This window comes from Microcaecilia unicolor, chromosome 3, assembly GCF_901765095.1.
Source record: "Microcaecilia unicolor chromosome 3, aMicUni1.1, whole genome shotgun sequence".
NCBI classification, from domain to species: domain Eukaryota; kingdom Metazoa; phylum Chordata; class Amphibia; order Gymnophiona; family Siphonopidae; genus Microcaecilia; species Microcaecilia unicolor.
In genome coordinates, this window is record NC_044033.1 from 276,455,162 (window position 1) to 276,481,413 (window position 26,252).

Genomic DNA, 26,252 nt, shown 5'->3' on the forward strand with positions numbered 1-26,252 from the left:
TCTGCTAGCCAACTGGAAATGGTGCATTTCCCGACTGCAACTCCCCTTCTGTTGGGATCAAAGGAAACAAACATTTGGGCAGACTATCTGAAGGGGCTTGTCTGCTCCACATAGAACGCCAATGCTCCTTTGCAGTCCAATGTGTGCAACTGACGTTCAGCAGGGCAGGTATGAGGATGGGGGAAAAAATGTTGGCAAGACAATTAACTGGTTCAGATGGAACTCCTACACCACCTTCAGCAAGAACTTAGGGTGAGTGCGGAGGACTACTTTGTTATGATGAAATATAGTATAAGGAGCATGCACTACTAAGGCTTGAAGCTCACTGACTCTATGAGCTGAAGTAACAGCCACCAAGAAAATGACCTTCCAGGTAAAGTACTTCAGATGGCAGGAATTCAGTGGCTCAAAAAGAGGCTTAATCAGCTGGGTGAGAACGACGTTGAGATCCCATGACACAGGTGGAGGTTTGATAGGAGGCTTTGACAAAAGCAAACCTCTCATGAAGCGCACAACTAAAGGCTGTCCAGAGATAGGCTTACCCTCTACACGATAAAGAAAAGCACTAATCACACTAAGATGGACTCTTACGGAGTTGGTCTTGAGACCAAACTCTGACAAGTGTAGAAGGTATTCAAGCAGGGTCTGTGTAGGACAAGAGCGAGGATCTAGGGCCTTGCTGTCACACCAGATGGCAAACCTCCTCCATTTAAAAGAGTAACACCTCTTTGTGGAATCTTTCCTGGAAGCAAGCAAGACTCGCAGGGCCGTGCCTAGGGTCGCCGGCGCCCCCCCCCCCCCCCCGAAAACGATCGTTACACTACCCGCCCTCTTCTCCCCAGATCCTTTTCATTTTTGTTTAAATTTACCTCTCCGGCGCGCGGCAGTGTAGCGTTAGTGAGAAGGAGGTGGCGCTCCCCCGCCCCGACGTGTCTTCTTCCCTTCGCTCAGTGTCCCGCCTTCTTCTGACGTCATTTCTGACGTCAGAAGAAGGCGGAACCGCTAGAAGGGAAGAGACTGACACGTCGGGGCGGGGGAGCACCACCTCCTCACTAACGCTACGCTGCCACGCGCTGGAGAGGTAAATTTAAACAAAAAAAAAAAAGGACAAGGATCTGGGGAGAAGAGGGCGAGGTAAGCATGGTGCGGAGGGGCGCCCCCCAGAGGATGGCGTCCTCCTGCCATGCTTACCTCGCTTACCGTGTCGGCACGGCCCTGAAGACTCGTGACACACCCTCCGAAAGACCCAAGGAGGCAAAGTCTACGCTCTCAACATCCAGGCCTTGAGAGCCAGAGACTGGAGGTTGAGATGCAGAAGTGCCCCCTCGTTCTGAGTAATAAGGGTTGGAAAGCAGTCCAATCTCCATGGTTTTTCGGAGGACAACTCCAGAAGAAGAGGAAACCAAATCTGACGCGGCCAAAAAGGAGCAATCAGAATCATGGTTCCGCAGTCTTGCTTGAGTTTCAGCAAAGTCTTTCACACCAGAGGTATGGGAGGATATGCGTACAGAAGGCTCTTCCCCCAATGTAGGAGAAAGGCATCCGACGCTAGTCTGTCGTGGGCCTGAAGTCTGGAACAGAACTGAGGGAGTTTGTGATTGACCTGAGTGGCAAAAAGATCCACCGAGGGGGTGCCCTATGCGCGGAAGATCTAGCGAAGAACACCCGAATTGAGCGACCACTCGTGAGGTTGCATTATCCTGCTCAGCCTGTCGGTCAGACTGTTGTTTACGCCTGCCAGGTTTGTGGCCTGGAGAAACATGCCGTAACGGCAAGCCCACAGCCAAACGGAATCGTGTCAAACGAATCTCATTGAGTTCTTTGATTGGGTGACAGGAGAACTGAATCAGGGACGAGCTATGGACGTAATCTACTTAGATTTCAGCAAAGCTTTTGACACAGTTCCCCACAGGAGGCTCTTAAATAAACTGGATGGGCTGAAGATAGGACCTGAAGTGGTGAACTGGATTAGGAACTGGTTGACGGACAGACGCCAGAGGGTGGTGGTGAATGGAATTCGCTCGGAGGGAAAGGTGAGCAGTGGAGTGCCTCAGGGATCGGTGCTGGGGCCGATTCTGTTCAATATATTTATGAGTGACATTGCCGAAGGGTTAGAAGGTAAAGTTTGCCTATTTGCGGATGATACTAAGATCTGTAACAGAGTGGACACCCGGGAGGGAGTGGAAAACATGAAAAAGGATCTGGGGAAGCTAGAAGAATGGTCTAAGGTTTGGCAATTAAAATTCAATGCGAAGAAATGCAAACTGATGCACTTAGGGAATAGAAATCCACGGGAGATGTATGTGTTAGGCGGGGAGAGTCTGATAGGTACGGGCGGAGAGAGGGATCTTGGGGTGATAGTATCTGAGGATTTGAAGGTGACGAAACAGTGTGACAAGGCGGTGGCCGTAGCTAGAAGGTTGTTAGGCTGTATAGAGAGAGGTGTGACCAGCAGAAGAAAGTGGGTGTTGATGCCCCTGTATAAGTCGTTGGTGAGGCCCCACCTGGAGTATTGTGTTCAGTTTTGGAGGCCGTATCTTGTTAAGAATGTAAAAAGAATTGAAGCGGTGCAAAGAAAAGCTACGAGAATGGTATGGGATTTGCGTTACAAGACTTATGAGGAGAGACTTGCTGAACTAAACGTATACTCTGGAGGAAAGGAGAAACAGGGGTGATATGATACAGACGTTCAAATATTTGAAAGGTATTAATCCGCAAACGAACCTTTTCCGGAGATGGTAGAACGAGAGGACATGAAATGAGATTGAAGGGGGGAAGACTCAAGAAAATGTCAGGAAGTATTTTTTCACGGAGAGAGTGGATGCTTGGAATGCCCTCCCGCGGGAGGTGGTGGAAATGAAAACGGTAACGGAATTCAAACATGCGTGGGATAAGCATAAAGGAATCCTGTGCCGAAGGAATGGATCCTCAGGAGCTTAGTCAAGATCGGGAGGCGGGGCTGGTGGTAGGGAGGCGGGGATTAGAGAGCTGCACGGCTTCCGTCCCCGCGGAACCCACGGGATTCCCGCGGGGACGGAGGCAGTTCCTGCGGGGTTCCCACGGGGATGGAAGCTGTTCTGCGGGGTTCCCGCGGGGACGGAGTCAGTTCCTGCGGGGTTCCCGCGGGGATGGAACCAGTTCTGTGGGCTTCCCGTGGAATTGTATGCTCCACCTGCACCAGCCTCTCATCTACCGAATACCAATTTCTTTGAGTGCTGTCTCCTCCTCCTCCTCCTCTTCCTCCTTGCTTTAACAGCATAAATGTGGAAAGTCTTCCATTAAGGAGGTGGTAGAGTCACAAATGATGACGGAATTCAAAAAGGCATGGGATGAACACAGAGGATCTCTAATTAGAAAATGGAAGTTATAAAAAACCTAACCTTAAATGGCTGCATGTGTGTGGATGTGTCAAGTGACGCTTAGATGGCGACTCTGGCTGTGATGAACTAGAGCTGATACCTGGCAGACTTGTATGGTCTGTGTCTCATACATGGCAATCTGGTGTAGGATGGGCTGGAAAGGGCTTAGACAGCAACTTCAGTGGCTGGAACATGAGGACAGTGCTGGACAGACATTTATGGTCTGTGTCCCACAAATGAGAACATGAATAGGCTGGAATGGGCTTCGATGGCAACTCCAGCAGTTGGAACATAAGGATGGGGCTAGATAGACTTCTGTGGTCTTTGTTCCAGAAACACGAAAGAAAGACCATAATCAAGTATATAATATCACACTCGTTGATTTAATGATGAATTGATCATGAGTGTGACTATTGGGCAGAGTGGATGGACCGTTCAGGTCTATTTGCTGTCACTTACTATGTTACTATTAATCCTCTTTGCTCCCAGGCTGGTGCACAGACCTCAGCTCTGACACAGGCACGAGAATCAGATGTCACCTGACCTACTGGCACGTGCATGTGGCGACCTCTCAGCACACACTGCCAGTGAATCAGAGAGAAATCTTACATGTGTGCACCAGAGTGTTCCAAGTTCCAACTTCAGTTCCTTCCTTGCCTACAGTGCTGTGGCTCAAATCCAGAGAGAGACTGAGGGAGCTGACTGGAACTTTCTTTTATGTACTATTAAATTCTTACGGGGATGGGTGGGGATGGGTTAAATTCTTGCGGGGACGGGTTGGGATGGTTTAAATTTTTGCGGGGATGGGTGGGGATGGGTAAGATTCCAGTGGGGATGGGTGGGGACGGGTAAGATTCCAGCGGGGACGGGCGGGGATGGGTAAGATTTCTGTCCCCGTGCAACTCTCTAGCGGGGATAGTGCTGGGAAGACTTATACGGTCTGTGCCAGAGCCAGTGGTGGGAAGCGGGATTGGTGGTTGGGAGGCGGGGATAGTGCTGGGCAGACTTGTACGGTCTGTGCCAGAGCCGGTGGTTGGGAGGCGGGGCTGGTGGTTGGGAGGCGAGGATAGAGCTGGGCAGACTTATACGGTCTGTGCCAGAGCCAGTGGTTGGGAGGCGGGGCAGACTTATATGGTCTATGCCCTGAAGAGCACAGGTACAAATCAAAGTAGGGTATACGCAAAAAGTAGCACATATGAGTTATCTTGTTGGGCAGACTGGATGGACCGTGCAGGTCTTTTTCTGCCGTCATCTACTATGTTACTATGTTACATACTGCCGGCTTCCTGACACAGGGGGCGAGATCCGGTGTCCCCCTGCTTGTTGATGTAGTACATTGCAACCTGATTGTCTGTCTGAATTTGGATAATTTGATAGGATAGCCGATCTCTGAAAGCCTTTAGAGCGTTCCAGACCGCTCTTAACTCTAGGAGATTGATCTGAAGACCTTTTTCCTGGAGGGACCAAGCTCCTTGAGTGTGAAGCCCACCTACATGAGCTCCCCACCCGAGGAGGGATGCATCCGTTGTCAGCACTTTGTGAGGCTGAGGAATTTGAAAAGGACGTCCCAAGGTCAAGTTGGATCGAATTGTCCACCACCGAAGGGAATTGTGAAATTCGGTGGACAGCTGGATTACATCCTCTAGATTCCGGGCAGCCTGATACCACTGGGAAGCTAGGGTCCATTGAGCAGATCTCATATGAAGACGGGCCATGGGCGTCACATGAACTGTGGAGGCCATATGGCCTAGAAGTCTCAACATCAGCCGAGCTGTGATCCGCTGAGACGCTCTGGCCATGGAAACTAAGGACAGAAGATTGTCTGCTCTCGTCTCAGGAAGATAGGCGCGAGCCGTCTGTGAATCCAGCAGAGTCCCAATAAATTCCAGTTTTTGAACAGGGAGAAGATGGGACTTGGGGTAATTTATAACAAACCCGAGTAGCTCCAGCAGTTGAATAGTCATCTGCATGGACTGTAGAGCTCCTGCCTCCGAGGTGCTCTTCACCAGCCAATCGTCGAGATAAGGGAACACATGCACTCCCAGTCTGCATAGCAACGCTGCAACTACTGCCAGGCATTTTGTAAACACCCTGGGCGCAGAAGTGAGACCAAAGGGCAGCACACAATACTGGAACTGCTGCGCTTCCAGACGGAATCGAAGACACCTCCTGTGAGCTGGAAGTATCAGGATGTGTGTATAAGCATCCTTTAAGTCCAGAGAGCACAGCCAATCGTTTCACTGAATCATGGGAAGAAGGGTGCCCAGGGAAACCATCCTGAACTTTTCTTGGACCAGGTATTTGTTCAGGGCCCTTAGGTCTAGGATGGGACACATCCCCCCCTGTTTTCTTTTGCACAAAGAAGTACCTGGAATAGAATCCCAGCCCTTCTTGCCCTGGTGAAACGGGCTCGATCACATTGGCGCTGAGAAGGGCGAAGATTTCCTCTGCAAGTACCTGCCTGTGCTGGAAGCTGAAGGACTGAGCTCCCGGTGAGCAATTTGGAGGTTTGGAGATCAAATTGAGGGAGTATCCTAACCGGACTATTTGAAGAACCCACCGATCTGAGGTTACAAGAGGCCACCTTTGGTGAAAAAATTTTAACCTCCCTCTAACCGGTAGATCGTCCGGCACAGACACTTTGATAGCAGCTATGCTCAGCTAGAGCCAGTCAAAAGCCCGTCCCTTGCTTTTGCTGGGGAGCTGCAGAGGTCTGTCTGGGCGCACACTGTTGACGAGAACGAGCACGCCAGGGCTGAGCCTGAGAAGGCTGTCAGAAAGGAGGATTGTACCTACGCCTATTGTAAGAATAAGGAGCATTTCTTCTTCCCCGGAAAAATCGTCTACATGATGAGGTAGAAGCTGAAGGCGCCCAGCGGGAGAGATTGTCTATAGCGGTTTCCTGCTGGTGGAGCTGTTCGACCACCTGCTCAACTTTCTCACAAAAAATATTATCCCCCCGGCAAGGGACATCCGCAATCCACTGCTGGACTCGATTGTCCAGGTCAGAGGCACATAGCCATGAGAGTCTGCGCATCACTATACCTTGAGCAGCGGCTCTGGATGCAACATCAAAAGAGTCGTAAGCACCCCTTGACAGGAATTTACGACACGCCTTCAGCTGCCTGACCACCTCCTGAAAAGGCCTGGCGTACTCCGGAGGGAGCTTGTCCACCAAGTCCGCCAGTTGCTTTACATTGTTCCGCATATGGATGCTCGTATAGAGCTGGTATGACTGAATCTTGGACACGAGGACTGATAGGCCTTTCTCCCAAACGAGTTGAGAGTTCTAGATTCTCACCCTGGGGCTGCCGAGGTGAAATCTCTAGTACTTCTGGCCCTCTTGAGAGCGGAATCCACAACCATAGAGTCATGAGGTAACTGCGTCTTCATCAACTCAGGTTCTCCATGAATCCGATATTGGGACTCAGCTTTTTTGAGGATGGTGGGATTAGTTAGTGGTTTCTTCCAGTTCCTCAGCAATGTCTCTTTAAGGACATTATGCAGAGGAACAGTGGATGATTCCGTAGGTGGCGAAGGATAGTCAAGGACCTCGAGCATCTCAGTCCTGGGCTCATCCTCAGATACCACTTGGAAGGGAATAGCCACAGACATTTCCCGGACAAATGAAGAGAAAAAAAGACTCTCCGGAGGAGAAAGCTTTCTTTCTGTTGAAGGAGTAGGATCAGAGGGAAGACCACAAGACTCCTCGGAAGAGAAATACTTGGGATCTTCTCCCTCATCCCAAGAGGCATCCTCCTCGGTATCGGACACGAATTCTTGAACTGCAGTCCGAAACCGGGCCCGTGTCGATGCCGAGGAACCATGTCCCCAATGGCGGTGTCAAAAGTCGACTTCCATGCCAGTGGCGATGAAGCTCCCTCCATCGATGTCGACGGGGAGTCAACCTGGGTGGCAGCTGACGCCGATGCCGAAGGCGGCACCGGCGTCGGGGACCTCACCACAGGGCCAGAGCCAGCTGCCGCTTCCATCATCGGTGCCAAACGCACAAGCACCCCCGGTACCGGAACAGGCTGACGCAGTAGCCCTTCCAGCAAACCTGGAAGAATGGCTTGTACGTGCTTGTCCAGAGTCGCTGTTGAGCAAGGCTGCAGGGCTGGTGCAGGAATTGGGTCCAGAATCTGTTGAGGTCGAGGAGGCGGTACCAAGCTGCCCGAAGACCGACACCTCCTGAATGGAGGGTGAGCGATCCTCCCGGTGTTGGCGCTTCACGGGTTCCGAATCCTTCGACGCACCGGAGCTCCTGGAACCGTGCTTAGAAGGAGACCGATGACGATGCTTCTTCACCTTTGCTCGATGCACGACATCGATACTCCTCGGTACCAACGAGGAGGACGTGGAATCCACATGCCTCCTCGGGGTTGGGTCCGAAAGTGGGCGGTCCTGTGGGGCCTGCACAGCAGGAGACTTCGAGGCAGGTGGAGAACCACTCGATGGCTCACTGCTCCCAGCGTGTGGTGTCCGGACAACCACTACCTGCGCTCCTGAGGTCGATGCCATCTCCGGTGCTGATATCGCCGACGCCGACCATGGTACTGATGTCGATGCCAAAGAACCAGGTGAAGCTCCAAAAAGATGATCCCGAAGAGCTTTTCTCGACACCTGTGCCCGCTTTTTCAAGCTAAGACACAACTTACATGCGTCTGGGCGATGGTCAGGCCCACGGCACTGAAGACACCACGCGTGAGGGTCCGTACCCGAGATCACCCGGTTGCACCGAGTACACTTCTTGAAGTCGCTGAGCGTCCTTGATGACATGGACGGAAAAATAGCGGCGGCGAAATCAAAATTCTCAATTGTGCCAAAAATAAAGGCACAAAAAATGAGAAAAACACGTACGTGCAGCCTAAGAGGGCCGTGTCGGAAGCGAAAGACAACTTAACAGGACCAAAACTAAGAAATAAAGGGGTTTTTAAAAAAAAAAATTTTTTATTTTAAAGGGAAACAACGTAAATGAGAAAGAAAACGAGGGAAAAGGAGACAAAAACTGAAAAATCAGCGAAGGCTCTTTCAGGGCGAACAGAGAGAGACCGCAAGCAGTCACTCTCTAACCGCGGAGAAAAAAGAACTAAAGCAGGACTCTCGCGCGATGGGTGGGAAGATGGCCGCGCATGCGCAGTGCGTGCACCCAAAGGCTGTACCAAAGTTTGTTGCTAGGAAGATTTCCGTCCTGGGGCTGCCGTGGACGTCACCCAATCGTTAGAACAAGCAGCCTGCTTGTCCTCGGAGAAAAATAGTTTCACAAAGGAAGGAGGACAACTTCCAACCTGTTCAAGCAACTGCCCTCAGAAAAAAAAACTGAGGGGACAGAAAAGCCTGTAAATAAAAATACTAAATAGGCCCTTTCAGAGGCCCAACATATAAGGAGCCCTGCTCTGATGCTGTTCACTATTTCCCACACCAGGAACAGCCTTAGCCAATGCAGGAACTATAAGAAAATCTAAACTCACCACAGAGAGTGATGCCTATTGCTATCAATGTACCCACTTAGGCAAACATGGCTTTCCAGCTCAAGTGATTCTTGCTGCCTTTATGCAGAAAGGGACTACCCTAAAAATACTCCATCAGAATAGAGGAAGACAGGGAGCAATGTACCCCTACTGCTGAACTGGAGAGAAAACATCCCCCTCTTCGGGGCAGGGTCCATCAGAAGAGACTGAGACAGGGAACAAGCCAGAAAACTCCAAAGGTTGAACTAAAAAGGAATTGTCAGTTCCCCTACCAGATTTCTGCAACATATAGGCATACAGAGCAGCAGAATGAGCTCGGGGGGGTGTCAGAAGCCCCCAGAGTGGCTGACGTGCATCCCGAAAAAAACAAGACAAATCGCAGGACCATCAGATTCCTTCTAGAAAACTTAGCCATCTAGAACCCATCTGCCCGAGATGGGCATAAAAACTCCCCCAATCACGAAAAGGGCTACTGAGGCCAAGCTCTCTTAAGAAGAAAGGCTGAAATTAATGGTCCCAGAGCAGAGGAGATCCTGCTCAGAAGATACAGAAACAGCTTAAAGTAGTTCTGTTCTTCCCTTGGAACCCCTTGCATAGTGGGGGCAGTTTCAGAAGAATTTGTGCCACTGCCCCAGCTACATGCAAACAGTTTCTGACTCAACAGTGATTTTGGTAAAGGAAACCAAAAATAAAGGGGAATCTCCTGTACCAGCAGTCTCTAATGGAACACAAGGTCCTTTAGGAGAAGCTGCCCCCTCCCCCCCCGGTCCATGCACACATCAAAGGCCACTGGGCGGGGAAGGATCAGAGCCGATATCAGGAGAAAAGAGAGGGCCGCGCCAGCAAAAAGGCGCGCTTTCCCGCAATTTTAGCAGGGGAAAAGGTTGCTCAGGGAAGGGGAACTTCAGCGCTGCCCTCCCCAGCGTTCGAACACGCCACCACACAGAGTCCCGCTGTGGAGCATCTGCCACCGCAGCGAGAACAGCTTTCAAACGCCAGCGTCGCCCACACTAAAGCATGGTACCCATGCGCTGAAAAGAGAAAGGCAGGGGACTCACCAAACAGCAGGTGTCTCTGGAGGAGAAACAGAGTCCCACCAACGCAGCAGCCTGCTGCCTAACCAGCCCACAGACTGAAAGCACAGCACTAAGACAGGGAAACCCTGTACTGCCCAGTCCTGTCAGAAATCTTCTGTTTCTTGTTTTTGTTTTTTTTACACCGAATGAAGGCAAAGGAACTCTCTTGGGGTTTTTTTTCCACAGGTGAGGAAGGCTACAGCTCTAAAGACCAGGAGGCAAGGGGGGAAAAGGTGAAGCAGGATCCCAGAAGACTGAGTATGCCCCCAAAGTCAGCTCTACCAGCCAGACAACCCTAAACTCAACTGGCCCACAGGACCCAGGAGTATCCCCAACAGACAAATCCAGGAGCTGCTGAAGAGCCGTCCACCACCTGCTGGAGATACAGGTGTACTGAGGTGAAGGAGGAGCTGGCCGTCTGGTATCACTGTCTTCAGCTTTGTAATCTCTATCTCCACCTGCTGGTTGATGGACATAACCCACCAGTTCTTGGATTCACCTGCTGTATACGCTAAGGAAAAACGAGATATGACTTAATTAGAGGGAATCAAAGTAACATACTTCCCTCTAGAACTAACAAAACTAGCAAATCTAAAATTTATAAAGAACATGATCGATAATGATTTCTGTTGAAACATAAATAGTAATAATGAAAAATATACCTTTGTTACTGACAAAAAATACTCACAGCCGAAGCAGTCACAACAATGTTTCACACAGCTTACTGACAGAGTAAAAACAAGCTTAGATGCAGCAAAATTATAGACATTGTGTTGCAAATCACAAGCAGTACTTTTCAAATCAACATTTAAAATTTATTACAAGTTAAACACATATCACTCTCTTAAATAGGCTCTAATACTAGGCAAACATTAGACTGCTAGCATCAAAAATGCATTTAAAAGTTGCCCTGTGTTGTTAAAAATAGCGATTTTGGTGGGGAATACCTGCAGCTCAAAGGAGTTGCTTTGGACAGCACACAGGCACTGCCGCGGTCACAGTCAGAGATTTTCCTGTTGACGCTATTGGAGATCCTCCCTGAGTGAATAAAATCAGTGCTGTTCTGTGGGATGTGGCCACGGGCCGAAGGGGTATGTCCCGTCCCTTTGGAGCCCCTTCAGAGCACCCTGAGGAACGAAGAGCAGGGGACTCAGTCCCTTTTTTCCACATAGGGAAGTGGAAAGGTGGTCAATCTGCAAAAGTGAAATCAGCAACTGCTGCGACAGTAGGAGGTCCGATGGATCACTATTTGCAACCTAAGGGAGGAGTTTCCTCAGATGGAATTGTGAATAGAGTCCCCCTCTTTGGTCTTCTTGCTATTGGGTGATCAAACTCCACCTCCACCTCCACCCCCCCCCCCCCCCACCCCGCCAAACCAGCGATTACTCGAGAGAATAATCTGCCTCCTGGGAAATGAGACAGTGAATCACTAAGAGGAGTTATGTTTCTCATTAGAGATTGCTCATGTATCTGTGTATATCTGTTCCTACCCTGATAAAAATCTCATTTGTTAGCTTCTTCTGTTCCCACAGCATAGCCTGTTGAAGTTAACATTACTAAAGATTTTTTTTAAAAGAGATTGGCTCTGCTGTTTTTCATATGGAGAGGGTACTGCATAATAATTTACTTTTGTTATCAAAATACTTTGAAGATACCTCTCAGAAGCAAGCTGAACATGACAATCGTACTGCCTCTGTGGAGCAGCATGCGTTCCCAATTTAGGTCTATTCATACTGCTTTATCAACTGTAACTAAGGATAATTTGGTGATTCATATACAGACAGAAGCCACTGAGAATTCAGCACACACATGTAATACAGTGAAACACCATTTGTACGCGCACTGTTACTGCATGGGTCCAGCATATCCACGAGGCAACATGCCTCGCAATGATGCAGGTCTGTAGGCAAGACTCGTTTGTACATGGTAGTCCTTGATGCCAAGTTCTTTTTTTTTATTTTTTTTAATCAGCGGCCTCCTGCCTGCCTCTGGAGTTGTCTTACAAAAGTCACCAAAAAGCATGCATACAACCAGGTTTTTCGGTGGCCACAGAAGGCAAAGGTCAGCCGCCCACAGCACTCACCACTATAATAACCAATAGAAGCTCTTCACATGTCTGCCCCCCCACCCCCTGCAAAGCGGAAAAGGAAACCCCACACAGCAATTGCCTCCTTGTGAAGCCCCACTCAGTCACCCTCCATGCTGTTCCTGCTCAAGGGACACAAACTGTAGGCACCATAGTGCAACATACAGGACAGGACCGTATGAGGTAAGAACCCCCAGAGACAGGTGAGAGGCAGCTGAAAAACCTAGTTGTGCGAGAGCTTCTTTGGCAACTGTTGCAAGAGAACTCTGGAGGCAGCCGAAAAACCTTGTGCGAGTACTTCCTTAGCAACTTTTCTAAGACAACTCCGGAGGCAGATCCACTTATATGTGTACCAATAGTATGCGGTTCCAAGGTCGTTGCCTCCCATCTACCGTATACTATTGGTGTTCTACTATATAAGTGTTTAAATTTTCCATTTACCCAGTGTCTCCCTTAGAACTGTTTTAAGATGTACTTGAAAGTCTTGTGGCATCTCCCTAGACCTGCATTTTCAGTAGTTAATTTGTATTATTTACTTAGAGAAGTTAGTATGGAAGGTGAAATTGACATTATCAATGCCCCTGATAATTTGGATGTTTCTCAGTTTTTTGGAATCTTCTCAAGATATCATTAATAAGCAGGCAACTTTATTGATCACTCTTCAATCAGAGGAGCAAAAGCTAGCAATAATGAGAGTTTATTTTCCTAAGAAAAATTTGCCTTTTTGTGGTCAGCCAGCTATGCTTTTTCCAGATGTCTCTAGGCCAAAATAGTTACAACTTAAACCTAAAGTCTTGGCAAATTGGTGCATCTTTCTTTTTCAAATTTCCTTCTCAGTGCCTAGTCGACTATGAAAGTAATCTTTATGTTTTCCTAGATCCCATACAACTTGAAACCTTTCTGGCTGGGAAACCAATCAGGGATAAATCAAGTGATATGAGACCTTCAGTTACCTGATATGGGGTTAGTATGAACAGTTCTAAAAATTCTGTATAGTGTGTATTTTATTGTAATTATACTCCACAAGATTTTGTTTGGTATTCCCCTTAACATGGGCTTGAAGAAATATTTAGTGTTCATATTATGTAATATGTATCTGGTTGATCTTTATATATTCCTTGTATTATGATTAAAAATTCTTAATTTAAAAAAAAAAATTTTTTACCCCTTTAAAAATCAAAAAAAGGGACAGATTCTGAGAGGTTGGCGTGTCCTTCAAGAATCACTAAACACACACAAAATCGCTTTGTGTGATTTTTTTTAATAGTTCTAGAAGGGCATGTCATCCTCTTTCAGAATCTTCTTTGGATTTTGGTCAAAAATCACTATTTTTAAAGACACAGTGCAGCTTTTAAATGCGTTTTTGATGCTAGCAGTCTTATGTTTCCTTGGTATTAGACCTTAAGGAGAGCTTTCCCTGCTATTAGACCCTAAGGAGAGCTATGGGTGTTTTAACTTGTTCTAACTTTTAAACGTTGATTTGAAAGTAATGCTTGTGATTTGCAACCTTTGATCCCAGCAGTGTCTATAATCTTGCTGCATCTAAGCTTGGTTTCACTCTATCAGTAAGCTGTGTGGAACATTGCTGTGACTGCTTTGGCTGTGAGTATATTTTTGCCAGCAACAAAGGCTTATTTTTCATTATTAGCATTTATGTTTCAAGAGGAATTTTTACCAATCATGTTTTTTTAGATCTGCCAGTTTTGTTAGTTCTAGAGAGAAGTGTGTTACTTTGTTTCCCTCTAGGTAAGTTATATTTTGTTATTATAGTTTATCTCCAGCACATATTGAATTGTTCACTATGTTGCATTGGAGGCAAAAACTCATAGTAAAAACTTTTTTAAAGTATATTAGAAGCAAGAAGCTGGTAAAAGAATCAGTTGGACAGCTAGATGCTATGTGAGTTGTGTTACATATCACATCTTATCAGGATAGCAATGCAGGAGAATTAAAGAAGCAATCTTTGTTTAAATGTCTGGAGAAGGGGAAAACCAACAATGCATGAAAAACTTAACTACCTTAAACCACATCTGACTAGGCAGCAAAACCCTAAGATAGATCCGTTACAGTGTTGGTGGCAGTTTATTCCTTGCAATTATGTTTTAAAAATAAAAATAAAATTATTTCCATACCAAAAAGTCATCTTCAGGCAAAGCAGAGATGAAGGCTGGCTCAATGGCTTGAAGGTAATCGAAACCCTGTGTCGCCCACCTGTCATGCAAAGGGAAGAGTTTATTAACCTCAGCAACCCTCAGGGAATAACTGTATAAGGGTTCCATAAAAATACTATGGAACATCACCCATACTTAAATGTATTTTTCAATGCAAGTACCATCCAAATGTTTTCACTCACTCAGCAACTATGCAGAAAAAAGTGTAACATGTCCAGTGCGCAGAGTATTAAAGATCTGAGCAATTGCTGCACCAATCACAGCACCAAGGACCTGCTGCACTGACACAAATAAAACCCATAAAACACCACAAACAGCTGCAAGGTAACTGCAGGGAAAGGTTTAACATCAAACAACAGATGCACGATATAAAAATAAGAAAATATATTTGGATTAAAAAAAAAAAGAGTCAGTTTGACAATTTGATCTATTGCATCGTCTAGATTTACACTGATGTGCTCTGATTGCTCTGAATCAAAGAAGGTTTCCTTAGCAAAGGCCAGGGCAAAGAAACTCTCTAGTTCTTCTCCTATTATCTTATTCTTCCTGAATACTCTTTTGTCTTCTCCGTCATTCAGTGGTCCAGCTCCCTCATAGGCTTTCTGCTTTGGATGTAACTGAAAAAAAATTTGATGCTATAGTAAGCTTTTTTTCAAAGTCTCTTTTGGCTGGCCTTATTACTGTTTTCCCTCTAACTTGATAGTGCTTGTGCTCATCCCCCATTTTCTTCATTAGGGTCTGCTTTCTATTCTCACAAATATACCCTTTACACTTTTACTACTTCCATTTCACCACTAAACCACACTGGCCATTATCTGGCCCAGTTCAAACTCCTCTTATTGACTTATAGGTGTATTCACTCTGCAGCTCCTCAGTACCTCTCCACTCTCATCTCTCCCTACATTCCTCCCCAGGAACTCCATTCACTGGGTAAATCTCTCTTATCTGCACCCTTCTCCTCTACTGCTAACTCCAGACTCCGTTCCTTTTATCTTGCTGCACCATATGCCTAGAATAGACTTCCTGAGCCGGTAGGTCAAGCTCCATCTCTGACCGTCTTCAAATCTAAGCTAAAAGCCCACCTTTTTGATGCTGCTTTTAACTCCTACCCCTTATTCACTTGTTCAGAACCCTTATTTTATCATCCTCACTTTAATATTCCCTTTTCTCTTGTTTGTCCTGTTTGTCTGTCCTAATTAAATTGTAAGCTCTGTCGAGCAGGGACTGTCTCTTCATGTTCAAGTGTACAGCGCTGCGTACGTCTAGTAGCGCTATAGAAATGATAAGTAGTAGTAGTAGTTTATACTTTTTTTGTGTGTGTGGAATACATTTTATCTGGGCATCCAAAATGGTCTTTTTAAATCAAATTCAAACATTATGCAAGCTTTTAACCTTAGCAACTACTCCATTTAGCTTTTTTCTAACTGATTTCTTCATTTTATCATATTCTCCCTTTTAAAAAATTAAGTCCTATATCAGTAGTTTGTTTTTAGCATCTTCCTTACAATGGTGGCAAATGTGATCATACCCTGATTGCTATTGCCCCACCACCATTACCCCCTGGAACCAAATCCTGTGTACAAGTAATAGATAGTAGTTCCTCCTCTGGTTGGTTCCAATACCAGATACTCCACGAAACAATCACTTATGGCATCTAGAAACTTTACCTCACTAGCACACCCCAATCAATATTGAGATAACTGAAATCTGTAATAAACTCCTACTTGACGAAGCAGATCAGAAAACTAAAACATACACAAAAATAATCCCATTACAATTCTCAGTATTGGAATTCTTGGAATATAAATGTATAATGGTGGAGTAGGATGGAACCTCAGTGCTAAACGCACTCCTCACAATCAATTTACTCCTATTTGGGGGTTACAGCTAGACCAATTATTGGTTTCCAAATCTCAACCACCAATTCAATTTTCTTCAAAATACTAGATGGAGAAAAAAAGCAAATAGGCTGAAAAAAACTCAACTAAAGTTTGTTCAGAGGGCTCTTTATTGAAGCTGTTAAATATATAAATTTCCCCAAATAAGTGTTGGGGCTGCGCGGGATTGAAAAACTTCAATAAATGTAACAAAAAAAATCGGGGGAAAAAAACGTCTAAGTGCTCGTCAGGGACTTCCTTTATGGACATCCTTCACTGAAACCCCCCCACCCCACCCTTAAGCCTTAGAGCTGGTTATTATTTGTTTTGTTTAATACTGTTGCATTTAAAATTGTGTTCCTGTAGATACTAATGGGCAGCGAGAGATGGTCCAGGAGGAAGTACCGGAGCCCAAATTGTTTGATTTTTAATCTGGGCTACTTTTTTTGTTCTCTGAAACTTCAGATGCTCCCGTTCTCTACCCCAAATGTGCCTGCATGTTTCCGCCAGATAATAAAAAGGAGTTTTCATGATTTCTAGAGACACCAAAGGCAAATAGCATTTAGTGCTCCGCTTCAAAAAAGATGTCCTTTTTGGACGTCCTCCTCCCCCCCCCCCCCCCCCCCCCGCAATAATAAAAACGTCCTTTTTGGACGTGCTTCACTCAGCTGAGAGGCTTGGAAGTCTCTGAACCAATCATAGCGCGTTTAGCTCAGCTAAACACGTTGCGATTGGCTCAGACTTCCAGGTCTCTCAGCTGAGTGAAGCACGTCCAAAAAGGACGTTTTTATTATTGCAGGGGGGAAGACGTCCAAAAAGGGCGTCTTTTTGGATGGACGTCCTCAACTGCACTCTCCTGCTAGGATCGAGCCACATCGGAGCCTTCCTGAAGCAGGCCGTGAAGGGAGCGAGCGGTGCGGCGTCTTCCTTTCGGGCGGCACAGAGGCATATTTGGCATGCGCAGAGCAGCCAGCATAATGCTTGGCTTCTCTGCGCATGCTCAACTGGCCGACTGTTTACTGATGGAATAGAGAATGCAAGTGAGCTACAACGAGCAGCTCATTTGCATTCCTTTTCCTTGATGCATGCCCGTTCCTTACTGATTCGCTAAGGGAATCGGTAAGGGAAGGGCTTTAAAGCGAATGCTACATACCTGTAGAAGGTATTCTCCGAGGACAGCAGGCTGATTGTTCTCACTGATGGGGTGACGTCTACGGCAGCCCCTCCAATCGGAACACTTTACTAGCAAAGGCCTTTGCTAGTCCTCGTGCGCCGATGCGCACCGCGCACGCGTCGTCCCGCCCGAACCGGCTCGTGTTCGTCAGTCCCATATGTAGCAAGACAAAGACAAGGGAACACAACTCCAAAGGGGAGGCGGGCGGGTTTGTGAGAACAATCAGCCTGCTGTCCTCGGAGAATACCTTCTACAGGTATGCAGCATTCGCTTTCTCCGAGGACAAGCAAGCTGCTTGTTCTCACTGATGGGGTATGCCTAGCCCCCAGGCTCACTCAAAACAACAAACATGGTCAATTGGGCCTCGCAACGGCGAGGACATAACTGAGATTGACCTAACAATTTATCCAACTAACTGAGAGTGTAGCCTGGAACAGAATAAAACATGGGCCTAGGGGGGTGAAGTTGGATTCTAAACCCCGAACAGATTCTGAAGCACTGACTGCCCGAACCGACTGTCGCGTCGGGTATCCTGCTGCAGGCAGTAATGAGATGTGAATGTGTGGACAGATGACCACGTCGCAGCTTTGCAAATCTCTTCAATAGAGGCTGACTTCAAGTGGGCCACCGACGCTGCCATGGCTCTAACATTATGAGCCGTGACATGACCCTCAAGAGCCAGCCCAGCCTGGGCGTAAGTGAAGGAAATGCAATCTGCTAGCCAATTGGATATGGTGCGTTTCCCCACAGCCACTCCCCTCCTGTTGGGATCAAAAGAAACAAACAATTGGGCGGACTATCTGTTGGGCTGTGTCCGCTCCAGATAGAAGGCCAATGCTCTCTTGCAGTCCAATGTGTGCAGCTGACGTTCAGCAGGGCAGGAATGAGGACGGGGAAAGAATGTTGGCAAGACAATTGACTGGTTCAGATGGAACTCCGACACAACCTTTGGCAAGAACTTAGGGTGAGTGCGGAGGACTACTCTGTTATAATGAAATTTGGTGTAAGGGGCCTGGGCTACCAGGGCCTGAAGCTCACTGACTCTACGAGCTGAAGTAACTGCCACCAAGAAAATGACCTTCCAGGTCAAGTACTTCAGATGGCAGGAGTTCAGTGGCTCAAAAGGAGGTTTCATCAGCTGGGTGAGAACGACATTGAGATCCCATGACACTGTAGGAGGTTTGATGGGGGGCTTTGACAAAAGCAAACCTCTCATGAAGCGAACAACTAAAGGCTGTCCTGAGATCGGCTTACCTTCCACACAGTAATGGTATGCACTGATTGCGCTAAGGTGAACCCTTACAGACTTGGTCTTGAGACCAGACTCAGACAAGTGCAGAAGGTATTCAAGCAGGGTCTGTGTAGGACAAGAGCGAGAATCTAGGGCCTTGCTGTCACACCAGACGGCAAACCTCCTCCATAGAAAGAAGTAACTCCTCATAGTGGAATCTTTCCTGGAAGCAAGCAAGATGCGGGAGACACCCTCTGACAGACCCAAAGAGGCAAAGTCTATGCTCTTAACATCCAGGCCGTGAGAGCCAGAGACTGGAGGTTGGGATGCAGAAGCGCCCCTTCGTCCTGTGTGATGAGGGTCAGAAAACACTCCAATCTCCACGGTTCTTCAGAGGACAACTCCAGAAGAAGAGGAAACCAGATCTGACGCGGCCAAAAGGCAGCAATCAGAATCATGGTGCCTCGGTCTTGCTTGAGTTTCAACAAAGTCTTCTCCACCAGAGGTATGGGAGGATAAGCATACAGCAGACCTTCCCCCCCAGTCCAGGAGGAAGGCATCCGATGCCAGTCTGCCGGGGGCCTGAAGTCTGGAACAGAACTGAGGGACCTTGTGGTTGGCTCGAGATGCAAAGAGATCTACCAAGGGGGTGCCCCACACCTGGAAGATCTGGCGCACTACTCGGGAATTGAGCGACCACTCGTGAGGTTGCATAATCCTGCTCAACCTGTCGGCCAGACTGTTGTTTACGCCTGCCAGATATGTGGCTTGGAGCACCATGCCGTGACGGCGAGCCCAGAGCCACATGCTGACGGCTTCCTGACACAGGGGGCGAGATCCGGTGCCCCCCTGCTTGTTGATGTAATACATGGCAACCTGGTTGTCTGTCTGAATTTGGATAATTTGGTGGGACAGCCGATCTCTGAAAGCCTTCAGAGCGTTCCAGACCGCTCGTAACTCCAGGAGATTGATCTGCAGATCGCGTTCCTGGAGGGATCAGCTTCCCTGGGTGTGAAGCCCATCGACATGAGCCCCCCACCCCAAGAGAGACGCATCCGTAGTCAGCACTTTTTGTGGCTGAGGAATTTGGAAAGGGCGTCCCAGAGTCAAATTGGACCAAATCGTCCACCAATACAGGGATTTGAGAAAACTCGTGGACAGGTGGATCATGTCTTCTAGATCCCCAGCAGCCTGAAACCACTGGGAAGCTAGGGTCCATTGAGCAGATCTCATGTGAAGGCGGGCCATGGGAGTCACATGAACTGTGGAGACCATGTGGCCCAGCAATCTCAACATCTGCCGAGCTCTGATCTGCTGGGACGCTCGCACCCGCGAGACGAGGGACAACAAGTTGTTGGCTCTCGCCTCTGGGAGATAGGCACGAGCCGTCCGAGAATCCAGCAGAGCTCCTATGAATTCGAGTCTCTGTACTGGGAGAAGATGGGACTTTGGATAATTTATCACAAACCCCAGTAGCTCCAGGTGGCGAATAGTCATCTGCATGGACTGTAGAGCTCCTGCCTCGGATGTGTTCTTCACCAGCCAATCGTCGAGATAGGGGAACACGTGTACTCCCAGCTTGCGAAGCACCGCTGCTACTACAGCCAAGCACTTCGTGAACACTCTGGGCGCAGAGGCGAGCCCAAAGGGTAGCACACAGTACTGGAAGTGACGTGTGCCCAGCTGAAATCGCAGATACTGTCTGTGAGCTGGCAGTATCGGGATGTGCGTGTAGGCGTTCTTCAAGTCCAGAGAGCATAGCCAATCATTTTCCTGAATCATGGGGAGAAGGGTGCCCAGGGAAAGCATCCTGAACTTTTCCTTGACCAGATATTTGTTCAGGGCCCTTTGGTCTAGGATGGGATGCATCCCCCCTGTTTTCTTTTCCACAAGGAAGTACCTGGAATAGAATCCCAACCCTTCTTGCCCGGATGGCACGGGCTCGACCGCATTGGCGCTGAGAAGGGCGGAGAGTTCCTCTGCAAGTACCTGCTTGTGCTGGAAGCTGTAGGATTGAGCTCCCGGTGGGCAATTTGGAAGTTTGGAAACCAAATTGAGGGTGTATCCTTGCCGGACTATTTGGAGAACCCACTGGTCGGAGGTTATGAGAGGCCACCTTTGGTGAAAAACTTTCAACCTCCCCCCGACCGGCAGATCGCCCGGCACTGACACGCTGATGTCGGCTATGCTCTGCTGGAGCCAGTCAAAAGCTCGCCCCTTGCTTTTGCTGGGGAGCCGAGGGGCCTTGCTGAGGCGCACGCTGCTGACGAGAGCGAGTGCGCTGGGGCTTAGCCTGGGCCGCAGGCTGTCGAGAAGGAGGATTGTACCTACGCTTACCAGAAGAGTAGGGAACAGTCTTCCTTCCCCCATAAAAACATCTACCTGGGGAGGTAGATGCTGAAAGCTACCGGCGGGAGAACTTGTCGAAAACGGTATCCCGCTGGTGGAGCTGCTCTACCACCTGTTCGACTTTTTCTCCAAAAATATTGTCCGCTCGGCAAGGGGAGTCCGCAATCCACTGCTGGATCCTAGTCTCCAGGTCGGAGGCACGCAGCCATGAGAGTCTGCGCATCACCACACCTTGAGCAGCGGCCCTGGACGCGACATCAAAGGTATCATATACCCCTCTGGCCAGGAATTTTCTGCACGCCTTCAGCTGCCTGACCACCTCCTGAAATGGCTTGGCTTGCTCAGGAGGGAGCTTGTCCACCAAGCCCGCCAACTGCCGCACATTGTTCCGCATGTGTATGCTCGTGTAGAGCTGGTAAGACTGGATTTTGGCCACGAGCATAGAAGAATGGTAGGCCTTCCTCCCAAAGGAGTCTAAGGTTCTAGAGTCCTTGCCCGGGGGCGCCGAAGCATGCTCCCTAGAACTCTTAGCCTTCTTTAGGGCCAGATCCACCACACCAGAGTCGTGAGGCAACTGAGTGCGCATCAGCTCTGGGTCCCCATGGATCCGGTACTGGGACTCGATCTTCTTGGGAATGTGGGGATTAGTTAGAGGCTTGGTCCAGTTCGCCAGCAATGTCTTTTTTAGGACATGATGCATGGGTACTGTGGACGCTTCCTTAGGCGGAGAAGGATAGTCCAGGAGCTCAAACATTTCAGCCCTAGGCTCGACCTCCACAACCACCGGGAAGGGGATGGCCGTAGACATCTCCCGGACAAAGGCGAAATCAAAACTCGTAATGGCGGTAAAGGCACCAAAAATAGGGAGAGAAAAACTCGAACCGAGGCCTCAAAAAGGGCCTACCCCGAAAACGAAAGGAAAATTAGCGGGGCAAAAACTGGAAACACGGGAAAAAGGGGGAAAAGACCGAAAAGGTCTTCCTCCAAGTTTCTTTTTTTTTTTTTAAGCAAAAGCTCAAAGACGCGCGAGGGTCAACTTGAGGGGCGCGAAACGGCGCAAACATGACCGTCCCGAGCGCGGACAAAAGAAGACTGACGAACACGAGCCGGTTCAGGCGGGAAGATGGCCGCACATGCGCGGTGCGCATCGGCGCGCGAGGACTAGCAAAGGCCTTTGCTAGTAAAGTGTTCCGATTGGAGGGGCTGCCGTGGACGTCACCCCATCAGTGAGAACAAGCAGCCTGCTTGTCCTCGGAGAACTTTAGTGCATCTCCCCCAAAGTCTTGCCACATGCACCTGACAAGGGCCCCTTATTTTGCTTAATGCTGCAATAGTGGTTAACAGCCATCTACATTCATAATAGCTGAATAGTCAACTACAACAGTCATTCTAATTGTTTTCTCTTAGGTGCATGCCCCTGGAAACACAGCCTTGGTGTGAAAGGATACTTAATCACCTGGCAGTCAAGTCCTGGCTACAAGATCATTTTTTGCAATGACAATATGATGCTCTTCTTCCAGAAGTTGACAAACCAGAGGTGGAACTTCTCTACTATGTTCCTGACCATCTCCTCTACATACATGTCTGCCTCAGCTCCTCCATATCTTCTACACTAGCCTCCAGAAATCAAACTCATTATCTGAAAGCCAGAAGCTCTTTGTACCAAGTGCACACATGAAAACTTTTCACTAGCTAGAATATACTCGCACATGTGGCCCTTGTTGCCCTTGTTCTTTCTGAACCTAATTCCTTCTATGTTTAACTTACTTTCCGTTAACCCCATTAGTTTTGCGTTTACCACAAACTATATATTCTTCTTACAACTCTGTAATTATTTATATTGTTGCTATGTAAGCCGCATTGAGCCTGCCATGTGTGGGAAAGCGCGGGGTACAAATGTAATAAATAAATAAAAAAGTCTGGATAGCCCCATCTTGCTTCTGGTCTGCTGTCACATCTTAGTATTGGTGAGCCTTTTAGTTATTTAAAGTTGCTAAAGGAACAGGAATGCTTACACTGATCTTAAGTTCCTTAAGACTTTTTTCTTTAAATTCTTTATTTAGAATTTAAGAATATCATACAAGTTAAATACTTGTTTAAAGAAATAATATTAAAAAAAAATAAAAGAAAATGCTTCTTAAACCATAAGGCGGCAAGGGGAGCAGAACAAACGCAAGGTGGTCTATTGAAGAAATTTACAGAACAAATGGCCATTAAATACCCTTAAGTTTATTAGATATATTTTACACTATTATTTATGTTTGCTTCTTAATGAGCTGCTAAGGACCTGATGAAAATTCCCAGCTAAGCCCTGTGGTGAAGATTTTCCCTCCTTAATTGCCTCAGAAGACTATAAATCAAAGACTGAGCCTTAGGAGGATGGGAGAAGGTTGGAATTGAACACAGAACTTTTAACCATATACTGCTTAACTTTCTTTTTAAAAGCACAAATGATCAAATGCTTCATGACTCACTGACAAGGCTTATGATTCCACCACCTGTCATCTTCTGATCATTCTAACCCATCAGCCACCTCTCCTCCTACTCACTGGAATACATTTTAGGATTTACTTATATTTTCTCGCAATGGCATTTTGTGATTATTCTGTAAAGGCTAGCTTATGGTTCCTGAAAAGTAGTCAAAAATGTACTTTGTTAACCTTTATTGCTGTGCACTCAGATGATCTCACCTGGCAACCACACCTACTTTGTATAAATACAATAAGAAATTACTTAACAAGTAAAGAGAGAAGTATGTAGCCTTCCATTTAAATAAGGCATATATTACAGATGTGGAATGCTTTCAAAATATTGCACAGTATACAGAAGGCATAGTCATTCTTAACAGGTCTAAAAAGACAATGTACACCAACTAAGTCAGATACCAAGTTTGTTTCTCTTTGGTAGCATGAGATTTTTGGCTTTAAAATGATACATACGTGTGAGATAAAGATTTCCAAGTGTATTGCTCACTGGTAAGCAGGCACTGCGCCCTGCTTTGCAGACCAACAAATTAGATCTAAATCCTACTACCTGGTTAAGAGGCAGCTTGTGATTACCTGGGCCTGGTGCCCCGGCCACTCTCGCATTTTGTCAGCACATAGTTCATCCATTTTCGGGCAAAACTGATATACTTGTCTCCAATCTTCTGTTTAAATTCTCCAGACATCAGGCGAACAACTTCTTTATGATACTAAACGAAAGGGAAGATTATCCTCACTGAATGGCTGGTATTTTCTAATTATTGCAAGGAAAAAACTTTAACTCTGTTCCAGATATATAGTACTTTTACTTATTGCAAAACTCCATCAGGTTAATACTAAAGGACCTGAGTAATGTCCGAAGTTAAATGGAAAAGCCCTTTGCTTTCAAATTCCTGCCCCTCTGAATGGATAACTTTTGGGCAATTAACTCAATATATGGCCAAAAATTATAAGGATAAAGTGGGATGGGATTAGACATATGCCAAAGGCGAGCCTAAAAGTTACCCACAAAATAGCAGAATTCAGTCAATATCTACAAAACTTATTCATCTAAGTCTGAATGTAGAAATAGCAACTATAACCATAAATTATCTGTACAAAATTAGAATGGATCCTCAGTGGCATGACTTACATAGATATCTAGCTGAATAATACATAAAGGCAGATGAAGATTGTGTCCACATACCTTTACATGGACACACTCCTGCTAAACATTGCACTTCCTGTACTTAAAACATTTTTCATGAAAATCAGCAACTGAAAAGCAGCAGGCAAATATATACATCAGCACGTTGGTTTCAAACAATGTACAGTACAGTCTCGATTATCCAACATTCGCTAATCCAACCATCCAGCATATCTGATAGACCCCCCCTCTCCCAGTGACATCATCGCGTTGCCATTAAGAAGTGCACAGGTTCTCTGTTTTCTGGCTTCACACACTGCTGTTTAGTGTTAATCCTATATAATAAAAAGCACCGCCAACATTCTGAAGCCGAGAAAGTAAAGCCTTCAAGCATTCCTGCAATGTTCCGGAACTACGTGTCGTCAATTGAGGAGATGGAGCTCTCACACACAGACACACACACACACACTGTCTCTCGCACACTCTCTCTCTCTCTCTGACACAAACACACACACACACTCTGTCTGTCTCTATCTCTCTCACTCATTCTCTCTCACATACACACTCCATCTCTCACCCACACACTCTCTCTCAAACATACACACTCCGAGGAAAGGGAGGCATGGAACATGCTGGGGAGGAGAGGGAGGGGGGCATGGAACTTGGAGGGAAGGGGGGCCAAGAACTTGGAGGGGAGGAGAGAGAGGGAGGGAGGAGAGGAGAGGGAGGGGGGCCTGCACCTCGGACGGAAGGGGGGGCCTGGAACTCGGAGGGGAGGAAAGGGAGGGAGGGAAGGAGGGGGTCATGGAACTTGGAGCCCCACACACACACACTCACTCTCTGTCTCTCTCACACACTCACTCTCACACACACATACACTCTGTCTCTCACACACACTCTCTCTCTCTCTCTGACACAAACACACACACACTCTGTCTGTCTCTCACTCATTCTCTCTCTCACTCACACACACTTTCTCTCTCTCTCAAACATACACCCTCCAAGGAAAACCTTGCTAGTGCCCGTTTCATTTGTGCCAGAAACGGGCCTGTTTTACTAGTAAACTATAATGTATTTTAAATACAGATACCTTATGCCAGTTCTTTATGCATAAAGTATGTTTTCCGTGCATTTAAGGAGTTACCATTGTTTTCCATATTATCCAACTTTTCACTTATTCGACAATGACTCGGTCCCATTTACGTTGGATAAGCGTGACTGTACTGTATGTTCTTTACATTGAACAAAATATCAAGACTAAAGGAGGAAATATTATGGTAAGCTACCCTGATTTGGTTGAAACAAAGCTTCACTTCAAGAGCAGATGAATGCGTTTGCGTGCTTACCTCAAAACCAAAGTTGTAACCCTGAATCATGGCTTCCCGGTAGTACTGTTGCAAAGTGGCAGATTCCGACTCTTCTACCTCTGCTTCAAACTCAGATGTAAACATATGATCCACTCTATTAATGGCATCACTAATCTTTGTGCATAACTGTAACGCCTCATTCTGAAATAGCAAACAAAAATAGGCTGGCATTTTTAGAAATATTTTCTAATTTGATTTAATTCAACACCAAAGCATACCCAATATTACAGATTAAGGGAATGCATGAAAATGTTTGTTTTGTTTAGCTTAATTTGATATTTCTCTTTATTCAGGGTTTTTTTTTTTCAGGGGCAATGTCCTATTCGAACAATACTATGCAGTATTGATAACGCAAGAAAAAAGGAGATTTCACTTTTTTTTTGTTTTGTGTTAAAATCAACATAAAACATGGGAAATGTGGCCAACATTTTCCATGTCATTTCAAATGAACAGACATCCCTGTTACAGAAATAGGAGGAAGT

General features: G+C 46.9%; 1 protein-coding gene across 1 annotated transcript in view; it reads right to left on the reverse strand.

Annotated features, from left to right (window-relative positions):
- The window catches only part of MAP3K4 (mitogen-activated protein kinase kinase kinase 4), a 540,168-nt gene that overhangs the window by 167,173 nt on the left and 346,743 nt on the right, over positions 1-26,252 (reverse strand). Inside the window, 3 exon segments of the mRNA XM_030198101.1 lie at positions 14,125-14,203; positions 23,854-23,987; positions 25,750-25,911. Of these exon segments, the coding sequence (XP_030053961.1) occupies positions 14,125-14,203; positions 23,854-23,987; positions 25,750-25,911 (375 nt within the window).